Consider the following 18,617-nt stretch of genomic DNA (forward strand, 5'->3'; position numbering starts at 1 on the left):
GTGGGTGGCCACACCTCCTGATGATTCCAGTGCCCGGCTGTCCGGTCACCCCCAGCCCCCGAGTCCTCCCGGCTAAGGCCCAGACACTGAGGGTTAGAGACCAGCCATCCCCAGTTCCCCGTCCAACCCCTGACCCTCTGAATCCGTGGGCATAATAAGAGGACAGCTGAGTTCCAGGGTGATTTGTTACGCACAGACGCTACCTGTGACTGCCCGTGACTGTCCACCACGCACAAGAGAGCCAAAGCTCTGGGCAAGACTAAGAGGTCCAGAGAAGTCGTCCTTGCAGACATGCCTTGCTTTCTCGTGCTCGTAAGGACCCATTTTCCCAGTCTAAGCCAGATGCTCCATGGCTTTCTTCTTCCCTGTTCTGAAAGAGAAGCGCTAACGGCATTGGCCAGACTCGGGTAGTCACCGTCCCTTTGCAGGCGAGAGGCCGTGTGAACCGTCGCAGGTAAAGGCTGCTCTGGACTGTGGTCACGGGCTGCTGGGCCACGAGAAGCCCCTTCTGGGAGTGGGTTTCCTCGAATTTCTGCTCGTTCCCATCCTTCTGCTCTGCGGGAGCCTCCGGGGGGCAGTTCTCTGATGACAACCCCGGGCAGCCACGGCGCGTCTCCCGTAGTGCGGCAGGGGAAGGGGACGCCGCACACGGCCCCGAGGAGAGCTGCGGCGGGCGTCCGCCTCGAGAACGTTTGTTGCAGTAAACACACCGAGATACATTTCTTCAAGGGTGTTTGACAGACAATCTCAGGAGGCCATCTTCCCACGTCGCTTTTCTAGCAAAAGCATGGTGTTTGCTCTCACTCTAGAAGGAGATTTCCTTCCTCACTAATGGGAGTCCTGATGTGGGCGGGTTTCGTTGCGCGCTGGAGCTAACGTTGGCTTGTGAAGCCCCATTCCGTTGTGCGACAGGCTTCGCTGGCAACTAGAGATTTGCCACAGCGAGGAGACAGGACATCTGGGGAGCGGGAGAACCGCGTGTTTCTACAGCCTTGGGGCTACCAGCAATTTGATAAGCAGAAGATATGGATAATTTAAGTGTTTAAGCATTTAATTACTATAAATGGGAGATGTTTTGTTTTATGTTCCGTAGCTTATTATTTTCTAAGTTTTCATGTAAAGCATCTGGGAGCAGGAGCCAACTTTCTGAGTGTCTCTCCCTGAAGCCGTTGCTTTCTGAGAGCGAGCACGACGCGGCCTGGGGGTCCTGGGCCGAGCACAGCCTGACCCTCCGCCGCCAGCAGCTCGCCCCAGACCCACCTTGCGCAGCCACATTGGAGCACGGGAGGCCACCACCTGAAGGACGGTCTCTGGTGGCCGCCAACAGCCCCCACCCAGCACTAGGGGGGCCGCCAAGCCTCCACGGAGACCCAGGGCAAGAACCAGGACCAGCCTTTCCCGGTCCACCGAGACCGGTCTCGGTCCCCCTGGGCAGGGAGAGTTTCGGGGAACCTCGGATGCATGACCACGGATGGGACCTGAAGACAACCCCATGCCGGCGTCCTACGGACAGCGTGGGAGCCCAGGCTGGCTCCTTCCCACCTCCCTGCCTGCTCCTCCTGGCAACGGCGTCTCCCTCCACCAGCTTCTGCTCCCCGCCTGCCTCCAGGAGACCCGCGGTGTAAGGATCTTGGATGATGGGTTTGTCCTCCTCTCCCCCTCACAGAGACATGGGTGTACAGCCGTTCAGACAAAGATACAGTTACAGGGTCTTTGCTTGTTCAGCAAAAACAAGAACTCAATGCACAAGTTTCTCTGAGATTGGCTTTTCTTTCCTAACGAACTCTGACACAACGGCTGCTGCTGCTTTCCTGTCTTGGTATCAAGGGCTCCGCCTCTGCATCTGTGGCGTCCTGGGCCCCAGACACATGAGGTGTTGCCACGGCGTGGCCTTTGTGCATGAGGCTCCGATCGCTGTTGTAGAACACAAGTCCTTCGGGAATCATGGTCTCGTTGTATAAGGAGAACGTGTGTTTTTTCAGTATTACCATGAAATAGGACGATAAGCAATATTATGAAATACTAGGGATGCAAGATGAGGCGATGTTCTAGAACTGTGAGGGGAGACGCGCACACGAACATGGTCACTAGGTTGAGACGGGCCGCCGAGCATGGAGGGAGCCGCGGAGCCACCAGCGCACCCGTGCCCAGTCACGCTTTCAACCTGACGCGAATTCTCCATGTGGGGGAGTGACAGCTCCATGTGGGAAGGCTCCAAACTCCACCTTAATGGGGGGCAGCTCTGTCTGCCGTCATTCCAGAACCTGAGTAAATCTACCAGCACCGGCCCGCTCTCCACCAGAGTCCAGGGCTGGCTCTCGCCATGCGCCATCAGCTTCCCTACCCCTACGTGGGAAGCCGTGTGAGTGTCCTCCAGCGGCATTGACACCAAACCTGCTCTGCCAGCCTTGCTGGACAACGAGCCCCCACTGGGCAGGTTCCATCTGGCCACTGTACACCTGACCTCACCCACAATTGCCACCTGATGTCTTCCAGAGTGGTACCCAGAGCTGGTCCTGCCACCTGGGGGACCACCCCATCCCACTACCTACCAGACAGACGACAGGCAGTCTGAGCCAGGCACTGGGCATGGAATGGTCAGACACAGACAGATTTGTCATGCGCCAGGAGCTAGAAAGGGGAGGCTGACAGCCCCTGAACAGAGGAGGGACAGGCGTCCCAGCTGGGGACAGGCCTCCCGAGAGAGGGGAAGAAAGAAGGGCTAGACCATTTCCTGGGAAGTCTCCAGGTGGGAAAGGGCCAGCACACAAGGGGACTGCAGAGAGCAGCCCAGGGTAGCTGGAGCTCGACAGAACAGGCCAGGGCTGTGAGTGCGGGGCCGGACCCCAGCAAGGCAGGGCTGTTCAGCAAAAGTGACAGGATCCCTGAGCCCGCCGGGTGCCCCAGATCCTCAAGCAGACAGAGAATTCCCAGCATGGCCCATTTACTGCCACAGAGTGCCCAGGCCGCTGCAGGGGCGGCCCCCAGGCCTATGTAACCCCAGCAGCACCACCATCCCAGCACCCTGCGGACCCACTCCAATTCAGACTGCATGTGTGCAACTTTAAGCACCTTGCTGACTTTTAAATCTGGCCAGCTCAGCAGAAAGGCGGGAAGCAGGGAGTGCGGATGCTGAGAACAAAGGTCACTGGGGAGACGAGGCTGGGTGGGCAGACACGCCCCACATCTGAGTCCTGCTCCCATCACTTACGGCTTTATGTCGAAGAGTGGTTTCGGGTTATTTACAGCAATGCCTAATCCTCCAAAAACCCCCGGAGAAGCAGCTAAGCAACAAATGATAGAGCAAATCTCCATGATTCAGGCCACGAGGGGAAAGCCTGGCCTTAATTCAGACCCCAGGCAATTGGCGCGGGACACCAACCAGAAGCCAGTTCACAGCCCTTATTAACATGGCGGGCCGAGCTGCTCATTAGCAGCATGAATAGGAAATGTGAAATCCCATGGCTGTGTGTCAATTATTTTAAACTCTGCACAATTTTGGTGGTTAGGCTAAAGCACAGAAGGGCTGGCGAAGGCAGTGTCCAGAGAGCTCCTCCCAATTTGGCAGGGTCCGGGGCCTCCCCCTCGCCTGTTCCGTGATCAACACCCCAGGACGGCCAAGGGGAGCTTTCCCTGGCACTCCCCATGCCACCCCCACGGGCTCCCTGACACCTGACACCTACGAGTCCCACTGATCCGTTCTCACTCCAAGAGGAACGCGCGTACTGCCCGGTTTCTGAAGGTTTGGCTTCTGTGGAGCGTAAGGCAGTGCCCCATCCCATCCGACAGTGTTTCCTTCACGTCTTCTGTGAGTTCCGTAAATATTTGGTAGCACTGTGAAAACAGTAATTCTGAATTGAAATCCAGACTGTGAAGGCAGGAAAACCTGAGTGAAATATTTATTCCAGCCAGATGCCCGCTTTCCCCAAAGCAGGAAAACACCAAAGGTGGCGTTTAGTTTGAATCTGAGATCATAAGACAAACTAAATGGCTTTCCCTCATTTTATGACTCGTGTTATTCCCACCGTAACAAACCCTACATGAGCTAAGGTAGCAGCACTAAACGGCACCCAGGCGGATGCCAGAGCCACATGCGAAGACGTTGCGCTTTCCGACGGTGGGTGTGCGCGTCCGTCCAACTATGACACCAGATCCAGAGACCACTGGGCAGCGGGGGAGCCCAGGCCACTCCAAAACCCGTCAGCGTCAGTGGAAGGGGAGGGAGTGACCCACGTCTAACCCACTTCCTCCCACCACAGCACCAAACATATCCCCAGATGCTCGGAGAAAGGGAAAGGAGCACCCCAACCACAACCCCAGAACTTGCTCTGCAGGATCCGGCAGCTGTCCCCCTGCCCCCACTGGCCAGTATGAGGTCTGGGGACAGTCCCATACAGCTTCCATTGGCCCCACACCAGAGGGAGGAAGCAGAGTCCCCAAGCCTGCCTACCCCGGTCAGGCCCCTCTCTCCTCCCTGAAACAATCCTAACACCAGACACCCTAAAACTGCCCACCCCCACCGCAGGGCCTCTCTGCCCCATCTGCTCCCTGAGATTTTCCAGGCCCGAGGCCTTGAGATGCACCACAGGGAGGCCAATGTTCCCCTAGGGACGAAAGGATGGAAGTCATGTGCTTTCAAAGCGCGCCATCAGGAGCCCCAGCAGAGTGTTCCCGCCTCGTCCCCCCCGGGCCGGGAGTGGGCCTCACACTGCCAATGGGGCTGTCCACACCCGATGCTGGGCGGTGACCGTGGAGCCACGGAAGGTTGTCTTGTTGCAGTGAGATGGAGTGGGGTGGAGGCAGGAAGAGCCACCCTCCCTTAGTCCTTGGGGAGGCACAGAGGTCTCTGCGGCTGTCTCCAGGGGCCTGTCTCCGGCGAGAGCGTGTGGACCCCTGCCTCAGGCAGCAGCACCTTCCTGCCCCATCTGGTGCCTGAGACCCGGCGGGTTCCTGAGGACGCTTTGGAAGGCCCGCCTAGGTAAAGCAGAGAACACAGGTCCTGGCCGCAGAAGCATGTGCTACGGGCAAACGCGGGGGGGATGGGTTCGGAATGTGTGCGGAGCTGGGAAAACGGGGGCAGGGCGCGAGGGTCACTCTTATTTCAGGATGAGAGGCACCAGGAATCGGAAGGAGGCAGGAGCCCAAGCCCAGCCATTCCCCTCCCCAGGCCTGGAGGGTGCCCTGACTCCCTTGTGGGCTCAGGCTACTCGGCCCTCAGCCCCAGAGCTGCCAGAGGGCAACGGACCACAGGACTTGGGGGTTAGGATGCCAGACCTGGGGCCGCGGGTGGGTCTACGGGAAGTCACACGGGGCCAGCCGCTACTCTCGCCGTTGGCCTGACCCAGCTGGCAGCGACAGGAGGGGTGCACTCAAGCCTGCTCAAGTGTGACGTCACGCTCAAGCCCCTCCCCCAGCGAGGGACCACAGAGCCTGAGTTGGGCGGTTCTGGACGTGGGTGCCCTCGGGGACCCCACGGCAGGGCCCCAGGCACCCTCACTCCTCCTGAGAGCTGCCCATGTGCCCCTCGGGCTCTGTTCCACCTGCTCCGAGCCCTTGGTCTCATTTCTACCCAGATCTCTCCTCCCATATCTCCCGGCTAAGGGACCAGTGCCTTAGTTTCTCTCCAAGCAGTCCTGTGAGATCTGGACAGTCTGATTGACTAGCTGGTCTACTGACCATGAGCCAGAGGCCCAAGGTCACTGGTCAGCCTGATGCTGGTGCCCTCGGCCAGGTGCCCTTGACCCTCGTCTGTGCCCAACGGACCCAGTGTGGTGGCTGCTCCCAGCAAAAGCTGCGGGGAGGCGTTTTCCTTGGAAGTGAGGGGGCCGATGGTTTTATGAGTCACCAGTGAACATGAAAGGAGAGAAAACAGGGTCTTCCCTTGGCTTCATCAGACATGCGGTGCCTAACGGGGCCTCCAGCCCTGCACGCTGCCCCAACAGAAGAGCTTGTGGGGGCTGTCCAGGGAGGCATCCGGGATCCCAGCCGGGGCCACCGTCCACCCCCCCCAAGTCCTCCTGGGCCGCTCAGCATACAACCACCCTGAGATGTCTGAGAAGCCCCGGTCAGCTGCTGAGAGTCCAGCCGCTGCCCCCCAGTTGTCCCCGAGACCCCGCCAGGAGTCTGGGGCAGGAGTTCAGCCCCTCCAGGCAGGCCGAGAGCAGGTCCCCATGGTGGTCCGAGCGGCCTGTGGGTCTGAGACAGCTGAGAAAGGCCAGACCACTCAGGAAAATGAGCGCTTGGCTGCGAACCCTGCTTCTGTGGGACAGCCACTGCTTTTCCAGAGAACGTGAGCGCCGTGTCCCCACGAGAGAGAGCCAACGGGCCTGGGGAAGAGGTGGGCTGCTGGCCACATGGCCCAGGCACAAGGCCTTTATTATGAGAGAAAACACTTATCCCACCCACGGAGATGCTTCTCTACCTGGGAATGCCGGGCCACGACTCGCCCGGCCACACTGGTCCTGCGGGAGGAGGCGGCTGACATTCACAGAGCACCCCGTCTGCTGACTGTGCGGCAACGGTCACACTGTCCTGAGCCCCCAAGCCCCGCGCTGGCTACGCATCTAGGTCCCCATTGGACCCCCACACCGCTGCCCCCCACCCCCGCCAGTTCTCACAGACAGAGCCTAGGCCTCGGCCCCTCGTGCCCCACAGAGACCTTGTGAACTCCCAGCCACCCACCCCCAGGAGTGTAACATGCCTGGCTTCTGCTTAGCCCTCCCTGGGTCCCATCAGAGGTTCCGCTGTCCCGCCATGACCCTCCCCCAGCTCAGCTCCCCGTCTGCCCCTTCGGGTGCAGCAACCCCACACCCAGATGGAGCCAAACATCCCATTCCCCAGAAGCACGCAGAGAAAATGGACCAGTGCCCCAAAACCCTGACCTGGGGAGGAAAATGGGGGGTCATGGGGGACAGAATGACCAGCCAACAGCCTAGGAAAGATTCGTGTTTTCTTCCAAAAATAATCCCCTTCTGAGACGTTATCTTGACACCCTGGTGGGGGTTTCTGCCACGCTATCCTACAGCCTCCGGAAACAGAAGGGATTGAGAAAGGGCAAAGGGGGAAATCTGCACCCCACTTAGGGACAGGAGCCACAATGGGGAGATCCCCAGACATGAGAACCAAAGGCCCAGCCCCTGAAAGTGGTGGTTCAGGAGATGCTAACACAGGCGGTTTGTGCCGCCGCAGCCCCCAGTGGTACACACAGCCAGCCCAGCAGAGGACGGGGCTGTCCTTCTGGGGAGACGCACAGACCCCACACCCAAACGTGGGATGCCGCAGCAGGGCTTGCGTCCCCAGAGAAAGGGTCTGCAGACCCTCGGTGAGGACCCAGCCATCCACCTTCATGCCGATCGGGGGCCCGACACTCAGCAAGCCACCAGGCACCTGACTTCCCGTGCCTTTCCACTTGCCTCATCCCTTAACACCGGGGGGTCACCCAGAGACCAGAAGACATCTGGGAAAAAGCTTCCTACCTTAGGACGGGCAGAGGAATGGGGTGAGCAGAGAGCTGGGGGGACAGAAAACACGGGGCTCCGAGAGAAACTTTTAAAAATTATAATTAATCACCTGATGTTGATAAGAAAAGATATCTCATCTACAGAAAAGAACAGGTTCCTATTTTTCAAATTTAGAGAATGATTTAAATTGTTCTGTAATTTAAAAGTGAGAAGGTACAGGAAGGAAAGCAGGAGGAAGATGAGATGGAATGTGATTTGTTCAGGAAATCAAATCTAGGACTAAAATCCATTCCAGAAAGTGGAAGCAGAAAAGGAAAAGAGAGAGGGAGGAGGACATTACCAAAGAACTAATACAAGAAAATTTCCCAGAACGGGAGGTGCTGGATTGAATCAGTCCAGCAAAAGTCCAGCATGGAACATGAAAACCGACTTATTCTGAGAACAGGGAGTGATGAAACTTCCAGAAACAATATAAAAGGCCCAGTTTTTTAAAGAAAGAAAGAAAGCTTCTCCTTGTGGTTAGAACTCAGGATTCCGTGTCTCAGCAGCATCCCCATGGGCCCCTGGGCCGTGTCCCACGGTACCTGGCATCCCCAGGCCTTTTTATCTCACAGCTAAAAGTCTGCACCTTTGACCTCTCCCCACCCTCTGCCTCTGGCAGCTATGGGTCCCTCTCCTTTTCTGAGTTTTTCAGGTTTTTTTAGATTCTGCGTGTCAGTGAGATCACACAGTTTGTCTTTCTGTCTAACTTACCCCACTGAGCATGATGCCTTCGAGGTCCATCCACGGACAACCTCACTCTTTTTTTTTTTTTAAGATTGTATTTATTTATTTGACAGAGAGAAATCACAAGTAGGCAGAGAGGCAGGCAGAGAGAGAGGGGCAAGCAGGCTCCCTGCTGAGCAGAAAGCCCGATGTGGGGCTTGAACCCAGGACCCTGAGATCATGACCTGAGCCGAAGGCAGAGGCTTAACCCACTGAGCCACCCAGGCGCCCCCAACCTCACTCTTAATGACGAGAGACAGCTGTGGTACCCATGTCTCTGGCGTGTGCGCACCCCAGACACAGGGGAGTAAGGCCCACCGGGCCCCTGCGTGTTGCGGGATATGGCAGTTAAAAATGATTTTGCAGACCCACGTTGGTTGATATGAAAATGTGCACAGTGTAAATGTGCTTGCTAAGTGGGGAAAAGGCATATTCAGAGATTATCCTATGATTCTTCTTATCGAGGTTTACAAGAAAACCTGGAAGGACTCACGGCAGCGTCCGGAGAGGGGCCTCTGGGACGAGACTGCAGGTGCGTTTCCCTCGTCCTTGATACTCTCCTACCTTCCCAGCTTCTTTCCAAACTAAAATACAAGCGATTTCGGGGAATGTGTTCATTGAACTTTCTTTTTTTTTTCATTGAACTTTCTTGAGATGGTGTCCCTGACGCAGGCCACCCCCACGGACTCCCTGTGGGCGGCGAGGCACTCCGCATGGCCCAGGGGTTGTCCAGTCCTCAGGCGGCTGACAAACAGCTGGGCTACGAGCCCCTCCCCGCTGCGGGCAGCCAGAAGCCATCACACGCAAGCGTCACCTGTGCTTTCCCTGAAGGTGGCTGGCAGAACGCTAAGTGCCCCAGCACCCCATGGACCTCCCCCAAGAATGTTCTGGAAAAGAGACCTCGCTGCCCAGAAGAGTCACCTTCCCAGGAGGCCCCTGGCTTCTTGGGACCTCGGCGCACCTGGTACCAGGTTTTTGGAAGCAGAGGGAGGGAGCGATAACTAACCCATTTTTTCACTTTTTAAAATTGTATGTTTTTTGTGTGTGTGCCGTTCCTAGGTTAGATCCCGAGCGCAGTCAAAATACGGGACCTCCTCACCACCCCAAACCACCCCCCCCAACGCTTCACCAGCCTCAGCCTCTGGCCATGGAGCTTAGAGGACGAGCGCCCTGGTCCCCTAATCTCGCTTTCCAGGGCGTCATTGTGGTGCCTGGCATCTTTGGCCTGGTTCTCCATGCGCACAGGGCGCCGGTAATCCCACGCAGCAGATGTCCTGTCCCGCTGCTGACAGCCCCAGGCGTGCTCAGCCGCCGCGCGCTCACCCGTCCCCAGCGGGAGGCCGCAGCCGTTCCCGGTTCCTCCAGTTACAACCAAGCCGCTGTGAATGTTCGTGGACCGGTTTTCAAGTGAACTAACTTCTTCCTGCCCGTGGGTGCTTCTCCAGGCCCGGGGTTCCTGTGTCTGCTTGTAAAGGCGCGTGTACCAGGTCCTGGGCTTCCTCACGCTTCCCTGCGGGCCCAGCAGATGTGTCTTCTGGCTCTTTCTCATTCTTCAGCGATTCCGACAGGGGGACCTCCTGGCAGCTCCGACCGTGTTCACGCGCGCTCACGGCTGGCGACCAGACCCTCCCCGGCACCCCGTGTCTGCTCAGATCTCAGGCCCACATGTTATATGGGGTGGTACGTTTTCTCATTCTGGACTTTGTTTATAGATTTGGAAGAGAAGTCTCCCCAGGAACGGGACCGGCCCAGATCGCCCCCGGCTGCGCTTGGCTCTCCTTGGTGCCGCTGCCCACACAGGAGCGTGTGTGTTGGGGAAGCCTCCGTCTTCTGTCGTTTGTGATCTTGATGTCCCACCTCAGAAATCTTTACCCAACCCAAGGTCGCAAAGATTTTCTCCTGTTTTTAACTGGATCTTTTAAAACAATATTCCTGTGGGTGTTCAAAGTTAATTGGAGAGTTTGTCGGGATGGAGGACGTCGTGACAGCTATAACCGAGGGGAAACCTATATTAATGTCAGATACGAGACCGTTGTTTCCGCAGCACATCAGGCTTTTGATGTAGGTATGGGACGTTCAGGGACCACGGGAGAGAACCTCTGGCCGGCTTTGAACGGAAGCAGTGGACAAAGGAAGCTGGGCCTGGTCTGGGGGAGCTGCTGCCGTCCGCGTCCAGACACTGCCCTCTGCTGCCCACCGAGCAAACAGCGCCGCGGTCCCCACAGCCCAGCCGTCTGCCGGCGGATCCTGGGGAGCCCACACCAGTGGGCCATGAGGCAGGGCTGTGATCCCAGCACCCAGTCCCAGACAGGCTCTGCTTCGCCCTTGCGTCCTGGCTCAGCGCCCCCCGTGGCCTCCCCCGAAAGCAGGAGCCCACGGATGGTTCCCTGTAAGGCCCCACAAGGGCAGGATGAACGCAAGCCTGCGTGAGTTAACGGAAGGATGCCCAGACCCCGGGAGCTCCTCCCCCAGGACCTGGAGAAAAGCAGAGTTTTCAATTCAAACAAGACTGAAGAACCCAGCAGCATCCGTTGACCCATTTACTGCATGTCTCGTAACTAAATCTGCAGAAACAACGCTAAATATGGGCAACATTTTGCATAAAGACTCCCTATACTGATGTGTGACAGGAACACCCAGAAACAGCAGAGGTGCCCTCTTATGTTGGGGGGGCGGGTTACTAGGCTGTCACTGAAAATAATGATACAAAAGATTTTGAAATAATCAAAACCAGGATACGATGTTGTATCTATAATTTAATCAAAATGTGTAAAAATTACATACAAAAATAAGCTGACTGGTGACTCTAGGGAGGTGGGAGGGTGACATCTTTCCTCCTGTCTCCCAGTCACGGCGACGGTAAAGGGATGCAGGTAAATGCCTCAGGGACGTGTGGCCCCCGGAAGGTCACAGAACGGACTGAGCCTTTCACTACCAGCCCAGGGGGCCTCGCTCATTCCAGGGAGGGGTCGCGGGATTGTCCTCTGTCCCCAAGAGACTGAGGTGCGTCTGAGTTGTGGAAGGTGGTCGTCACCCAATACACACACAGGACAGCGATGGTGACCCTTGGGTCCCGAGGCTGACAAGGACCGGGGGGTTCTCCCTGGCTCTGGGGATGCGGGTCAGGATGGCACACAGGGTCAGCAGGACCCGTCGCTGGAGGCTCAGAGCTCGAGGCAGTCTCCCACCCACCTGGCACGGGTGCCCTGCCTGGGACCCCGGACGGGCCAGGAGGAGGTCGCGCCCCTCCACCCCCCACTCCACAGCTTCCCCTGTCCGGTGCGGAGTCCCAGAGCCAAGGGAGAGTTTCCGGGCTGCAGGCGTTCCAGCCCCATCTGGAGGGTCACACCTGTCCGCAGCCTGATGCGGGCAGAGGGGAGAACCATGGGCTTCACTGGGCTCCCCGAAAGCCCTGAAAACACTGGTGTGCTTTCAGTCTTGCTCAAGAGGTACCAAAAATACACTTGTGATTGAAGCCACTCTGTTAGAAAAGCACTCCCCTTCCGCGGGGAAGCCCACCGCCAGGTGGCTGGAACGGCTACTGTCTCGTAATTCGAGGGGCTCCCTTCATCTTCACTCTCTGGGAGGAAAGGGCTCTTGCTTGGATCCAGGTATAAACAATCCTGCAGGCTCGTGGGAGGCATGTGCAGCAGTGGGAGCCTCCAGGGTGTGTCTTTGGGCATCGGGAACTTGGTCAGAGGGGTCGGTGACATTGGAGGGACCCCCACGTGGACAGTCAGGAACAGTGTCCCTCTCTTAATGTCAGCCCCTCCACAACCTCAAGCCCTCCCCCTTGCTGAGGAGACTAACAGATTCCAGGGGGCAATGTGTGGGCATCCTTGGGACCTCCACTCCACCACGCGCAGGGCCGCTCTCCAGTCTGGTTGGGGAGGGAAGGAGTGGAGACAGAGCCTCCCTGGGTGCGCTCGCGGGGCGGGCTGTGAGCCCAGCCTGGGCAGAAGCCGCAGATCAAGATGGCAGGTGTGGACCAGAGAGGAGAGACGTCGGGGGCTCTGCAGAGTCAGCGCCGGATCTTTCTGAGTGATCGGATGCTCGTCCGGGTCAGCCAGCCGCCCCTCAGTCAGGCCTGTTAGTGTTGAAAATGATTCCGAACGCACCACCTGCGGCCACGGGAGCCGATAGGGACGACCCTTGGCCACTGGACCAGGCAGAGGGCCAGCCCAGAGTCTGCACGAGGACACGGTGGGCTCAGGGCCAGCCCCCGGGAGGGGTGAGCAGTGGCTGTCAGGGTCCCTGTCCAGGTCTCAGGTGGGCCCCGTGACACCACCACAGAACCCACACCTCTCTTAGCCACTGCCGCTCAGGGGACAGGCACCACGATCTGCCACACACAAGGAAGAGCGGCCAGGAAGCCGGGAAGCCACCGTGACCCCCGCAACGGGACCGAGGACGACCATTCCCAGCCTCCAACCCTCCCCGGACAGCAGAAGAAAGGTTTACGTGGACAGACCAGCGAGAGGGAGAAAGTCGTCTCTACTGACAAGACAGTGTCCGTTGTGACATAACCCAGTTGCGTGATGGGAGATGAGCCCAGCTCTCCTCCTGGGGACTGACTGACCCCAAAGAAGCAAATAGAGGGGAGAAGCTACAAAACTCAGAGGGTTTCACTTTGGCCATTCAAGCCCAAGGAAGAAAGTCTCTACGTGTGCAAATTTCTTAAAAGAATGTTTCTGACATGTGTCAACTTTCCACAACTAATGAGTGCTGCAGATGGCGTGGCTGCTCTGACAAGGCCTCTAAGAGGCATGGAGGACCGGCCGCAGCTCTGCACAGTGGCCAGGCGCCTTCCCAGGAGGGGGTGAGCCAGAAACCCAGGCTGCCGGCAGAAGACCCCACGGGCCGGCCGACTCGGGGACAGCAGAGCTGCGGGGGCTAAAGCACCAGCGGCCTTCCAGCACTGAAACCGTCATGCAGAGAAACAGGCCAGAGGGACATCTGTGCAGGTGTGCACACACACGTGCAGAGAGAGACCCAGAGAGTGTGTACGGGATTGACTCAGGCAATCCTGGAAGCTGGTACGGCAAAGTCGACACCACAGACAAGCAGGTTACGGACGCAGGGACAGTGGAGGCTGCAGCCTGGGCTCAAAGTCCATCCGCTGGCAGAATTTCCTCTTCTTCAGAGGAGGTCAGTCTTTTTCTTAAGACCTTCAACTGATAGGATGCGGCCCACCACAAGATGGAAAGGAATCTACTTAATGTTTACTGACTTAAATGTTAATCTCATCCAAGAAACACCTTCACAGCAACAGCTAGACTATTACAGAGAATACATAGATCGGAACAAATATCCAGGTACTGTGGCCTGTGACAGTGAGCACTGCAGAGGCCTGAGAGAGGGGACCCCAACAGCACAGCACCACGTGAACACACAGAGAGCTCACCCTTCCAAGCAAAACCCGAGAGGGACTGTCCGTACAGCTCCCAAGGAAGGGGGTGAAACAGGGACACGCATCTCCAGGTAAAACAGACCTTCTGCAGGTGGCACACACAGCAGGACCCAGGCGGCAGAGGGAGGCAGCGTGATCCTTGGGGACTCAGCTCATGTTGCTAAACACACCAACACCTTCCCTAGGAATGTGTGAGTGTGATGCCCCTCGAGCCAGAATCCTAGAGAGATCTCATCTGTTTTCTTTCCTGGAATAAGCAATATGGTGTTTGAATTCACATGGAGAATTACTAATGTCTGTAAACAGCCAAGAATGTTTTCTTAACAGTGAGACGGGAAGCACGCTGATCCGATGTGAAAATCCCCGCCAGCCAGTGGGGTCCTGACCAGCGGGGCGCTTGGGGCTGGCCATGTGGTTACAGCCATGCAGGCAGACTGGGGACAGCAGAGACAGTCAGCAGGAGGTACTGGTGGGTTTGGCCATGAAAAAGGAAATCCAGACCCTGAGTCCCACCGCACATAGAAACGGTCTCTACGGGATGAAGATGTAAAGTGTGGAAATACTGAAAGGTCAGAAACCAGTCTGTATCCCTGGGAGGGGACAGACCTTCCCCTAGAAGGAAGGTGTCCAGGAGCCACAAAGGAATTAGGGCTGTCCCGTGGGCTACAAGACTTTTCTTCTCTGTCACAGCGAATGTCCCTTCCATGGAAGGGTTCACACACTGACAGAAACGTCCAACAACAGCATGAAGAGCATCCCCCGAGGAGACTTGGGCCGCCAGTGACGAGACAAGGAGAAGCCCTCCCACCCAGCAGGCAGGTGGTGCCCAGGGCCTGGAGGCTGACATCCGGCCAGCCCAGGTGACTGGGTATTTTGGGGGGTGGGGGGTGCTGAGCAGAGAAGAGACCGGTAGTCAGAGTCAGGAACCCCCAGACGAAACAGATCCAGCAGCCCCACTGGGCTGTCCCACCACCGTGCACGAGACAGGGACTGTCGCCATCCTTGGGCTCTACCCACGTCAGGGGACCATCTGGTGACCCAAGGAAAAATGTCCGGGTCCCTAAGGTGTTCACTGAGAGGGTCCCCGGCCCAGGAAAGGGGGGTGTTTCTGGAACCCATTTCCAAGGCCATCCCATCAAGAAAGAAGAAAAATGTCCCTGAGACTCTGTCTGGGCAGCAACGTATGGGCTGTAATTCCTGACCGTCAGGTGCCCCCGCCAGCCAGTGTCAGCGGGGCCGTCCCCAACCGCTCTCCACACGGTCCTGTCAGCCAGCCAAGGTGAAAACGCTCCAGACAGCAAGTTCCATCCCAAGAACCTGGCACTCTCCCAACACAAGGGGATTTTTTTTTTTTTAAAGCTAAACTAGAGGATGAAGCCAACGTCTGCACATCTCAGATGATCTGCCACAGCCCGTCCTTCCCGTTAGCTAATTCCTCCTCCTTTCCCAGACGCCAAGAAGCTCAGGGCAGCAAACGCTCCTGGTCCTCCTCCGAAACAAAGCTGCCCACCGGCTAATGCTCGAACAGGTGCTGTCGCCGTACTCTTGATAAATGACATTGCACTAATAACACACTCATGACTGCCCTAAAGAGTGAAATTTCCTGGAGTCGCAGAGGGGAAGACAAACACTGCGTTTGAACAGAGCGATTCCTGAAGACGGAATTGGGGTGTCCCCCACCCCCGGCTCCCGAGCAAGGTCGGCCTACAGGCCTCCGTAGCTGAGCCTCCCTCCCCCCAGCCGCTCGCAGGCAGTTCTGGGCACAGGACACAGCCGTCCGCCGGTGATGCTCTGGGGAGCCCCACCTCGGATCCGGCTGGAATGTGGGGACGTAACTCCCACAAGCCACACACGCCCTCGCATGCTTGAGTCTCCAAGACATTGTCTTCTCTGATTTAAGTCCTGTTGCCAAACCAAAAACCACTCATAATATTCTATTTGCTTAATGTCCAATTAAGCCATTTTCAAATAAGCGAACTTGCGGTGAAAATGTAATTTCAAGTCATTCTTGTCACCAAGGGTCACCCTGCTTCATCCTGAACACCACATAAGGGACCATCTCCAACTGGCCTCCTTTCCTGCAAATCTGAAACAGCCCCGGGCAGAGCCCCAGAGCGACCCTCCTCCCCACAGTGATACCACGCCTGGAGGGAGTCCCATGGATGGTGTCAGAGCCTGGGCAGGGGGACAAAACAGCTGTCCCTGGGAAACAGAAGGAGGCCCCACCAGACGCGGCACCAGGCTTCCTCAGCACGGCCACACCCGGGGTGCCCCCGGAGCAGTGACGAGATAGGAAGGCCCCCAGGACAGAGCTGAGGCCCTCTGGAGCCCTGTCCCCGTGGAGAGTCTGTTTGCAGCCGAGCGGCTCTCATGGGAGCCTGTGTCCCCACCGCCCACTGAGCGTAGCTCAGAAAGAACTCTCGGGCCCGTCTGGAGCCTTCCAAGCGCGGGTATCTTTTTGAGAGAGAACATGAGCAGGGAGAGGGGCAGAGAGAGAGGGAAAGGAAGATAAGCAGACTCCCCACTGAGGGCAGAGCCCGCACGGGGCTCGATCTCACGACCCCGAGATCATGACCTGAGCTGAAACCAAAAGTCGGGCTCTCAACTGACGGAGCCACCCAGGCGCCCCAAGCCGAGCTGTCTTCTGAGTGTGTCATTGGGCCTCTGACCTTTGCTGGCCCGGATGTAGACAGTGGCCTCCCCCCGCCCCCAGCCCCATCCCTCTCCCCTGCTGTGAACTGGGCTCTGGTTTGCGGTAAACCCCTGCAGTTTACTGGTCAAAGCTCAAAGCCCAGAGTCGTTCTCAGGGTTCGGTATGTGAGCCCCACTCGGCCTCCCCCTGCCGCCCGTGCCCAGCGCCCCTGCACGGCCTTACCTCCTGGCGTGAGAGCTGCCTTCGACGTGGGGTCAGCCTTGGGAAGTGTGTGTCCTTCTGCACGAGCGAGTGGAGTTACACGGGAGACTTTCCGACGTCGTCTGTCGGTTCCCTGGGCCTGGGGCCCACTCCAGGCGTCTGGCAACACGCCGTCTCCACGAGACCGCTCGTCCAGCGGCTCTGCTGCTTCTGTCTCCCGGTATTGCCAAGGGTCTCCAGAGGTTCCAGAGGGTCTCCAGGAACGCCCACCTAAGGTCAGGTTTTCGACTAGACGTCTAATGGTCCCCAAGTGCAGAAAGATGAAAGCCTGCAGGTGAGTCAAAGCGGAAAATGGAGGGGTCGGTCCAGCCCTTCTTAGGCAATGTGGGGATGTCATGAGAGTGGGCGCAAGGGCCACATCAAGGCCCTCAATGCCCCGTCCCAGCTGGGCTTGTTCTAGGCAGGGAGCAAGAGCCCCACAGCAGGCCCAGCGTCAGAATCCCTGGACCCAGGCCGGCGGAGCGGGGGTTACCTCCTTCTGCCTGAGCTCCGGGCTGCTCTGGGCCGTTCCGGGATCTTCCAGGCTGGTGTCTGCCCCCAGCCAGGACCGTGGGCCTCCTTTGTGGAAAGCCTGTGTCGACAGACGCTCCCTGTCTGGGGTGATGCTGATGCCCGGCCAGGGGCTGCCCTTGTAGCTGGGAGCACAGGACAGACTGCAGGCCTGCCTACCGGGCATTCAGCTCGGCCTGGGGGCTCTGATGGGGGGCCACATTGCTGTCCCCAGTTCCCAAGTGGGGGACCCACAGCCAGCCCTGGGCTGAAACGGACATGGAAGCGCGGCCCGGTGAAACTGACCAGTCGGTGGCCAATGGCCCAGGGACGTGGCTGCCGGGAGGACTTGAGAAGAGCCCACAGCTCTGCCCCTCACTCTGGAGTGGCTGCAGTAGACCCCATCCCCTGCACTTGGCACTGGGTCCGGCAAGGCCTGGAGACCGGTGCCCCAGAGAGGGACTGAGAAGAAGGGGCTGAGGCCAGACCTCTGCCCCGGGACGCAGTCCTGGGCGCCCGCCCCCAGGTGAAGGACTCTGAGGACCCAATGGGGTGCGTGCACAAAGACTCTGTAAATTCCCAAGAATTAAACAAATGCTGGGGTTATTATTATTATTATTATTATTACTTCTCAAATTAACCACCCATACTCCGTAATTGCGAAGTGCTTCTGAGCGGAGCAGACCGGGACACCAGTGCTCATCAGAAGTGCCAGGCGACTCCACATCATTCTGCTGACCTCGGCATTCATTCTCGCCTTTTCTCTCCTCGTTAAATCCTATTCCTGGAGCTGTTATTAGCTCCCCCGCCTCTCCCCTGCTTAGATAACGACCCAGGGTCACTCACGTCGGTGTTTCCCATTTTCGTTCCCCCAGCAGCCCGAGGCACCCCCACTTTGGCGGAATCTGTGTTGGCCGCTGGTGCTGACGGACGAGGCAAGCTTCACGAAACCGTCCCCGGACATGTGCACGGAGTGTGCTTCTCACACCAATTATTGAAAGTTTGCAGTTTTCAGGGGGAAAAAATTCACTTTCACAAATAATTAGGTTGGGATTTGATCTTCCCGGCAGTGAAGAACAGAGAACACTAACGACTCCCATTCTACCAGCCAAATTCTTATCTTGAAGGTTGAGGGAGGACGAGGAGTGACTTTCTGACAGCCGGCGGGAGGCCCTCCTCCAGGTGGTTTCTTTTGACCTGGGTGGAGGCCACCTCGTTAGCCTGTGGGCAAACACCCAAACGAGCCTCAAACTCAAGCATCTGCCCCCACACGCGGATTTGCTGACTTGTCCTAGAACGCCCAACTGGGTGCTGGACAGGCCAAATGCTGCTGTGCAGGGTTTGTAAGTGGGTTTGAGGCGGGTCAAGAGCAAACACAGAAGCCAGGTCAACCATGACAGGACTCGGAGAGACACTGCTCCAAGAAGCAGACAAATGGCCCAGAAGCGCATGAGAAGATGCCCTGCATCCCCGATCATCAGGGAAACGCCAACCAAAACCACAGTGAGATGTCGCCTCACATCCATCTGGTTGGCTGTTACCAAAACGGCAGGGACAACCAGAAAACAAGGGCTGGTGA

The 18,617-nt window shown here is 57.6% G+C and overlaps 1 protein-coding gene across 1 annotated transcript in view; it reads right to left on the minus strand.

The window, feature by feature from the left end:
• The window catches only part of LOC125084418 (uncharacterized), a 63,387-nt gene that overhangs the window by 25,667 nt on the left and 19,103 nt on the right, over positions 1-18,617 (minus strand). Inside the window, exon 3 of the mRNA XM_047701644.1 lies at positions 16,511-16,817. Within this exon, the coding sequence (XP_047557600.1) occupies positions 16,511-16,817 (307 nt within the window). The remainder of the gene's footprint in view (positions 1-16,510; positions 16,818-18,617) is intronic.

The sequence above is a fragment of the Lutra lutra genome, chromosome 14 (assembly GCF_902655055.1).
Source record: "Lutra lutra chromosome 14, mLutLut1.2, whole genome shotgun sequence".
In the NCBI taxonomy this organism is placed as follows: domain Eukaryota; kingdom Metazoa; phylum Chordata; class Mammalia; order Carnivora; family Mustelidae; genus Lutra; species Lutra lutra.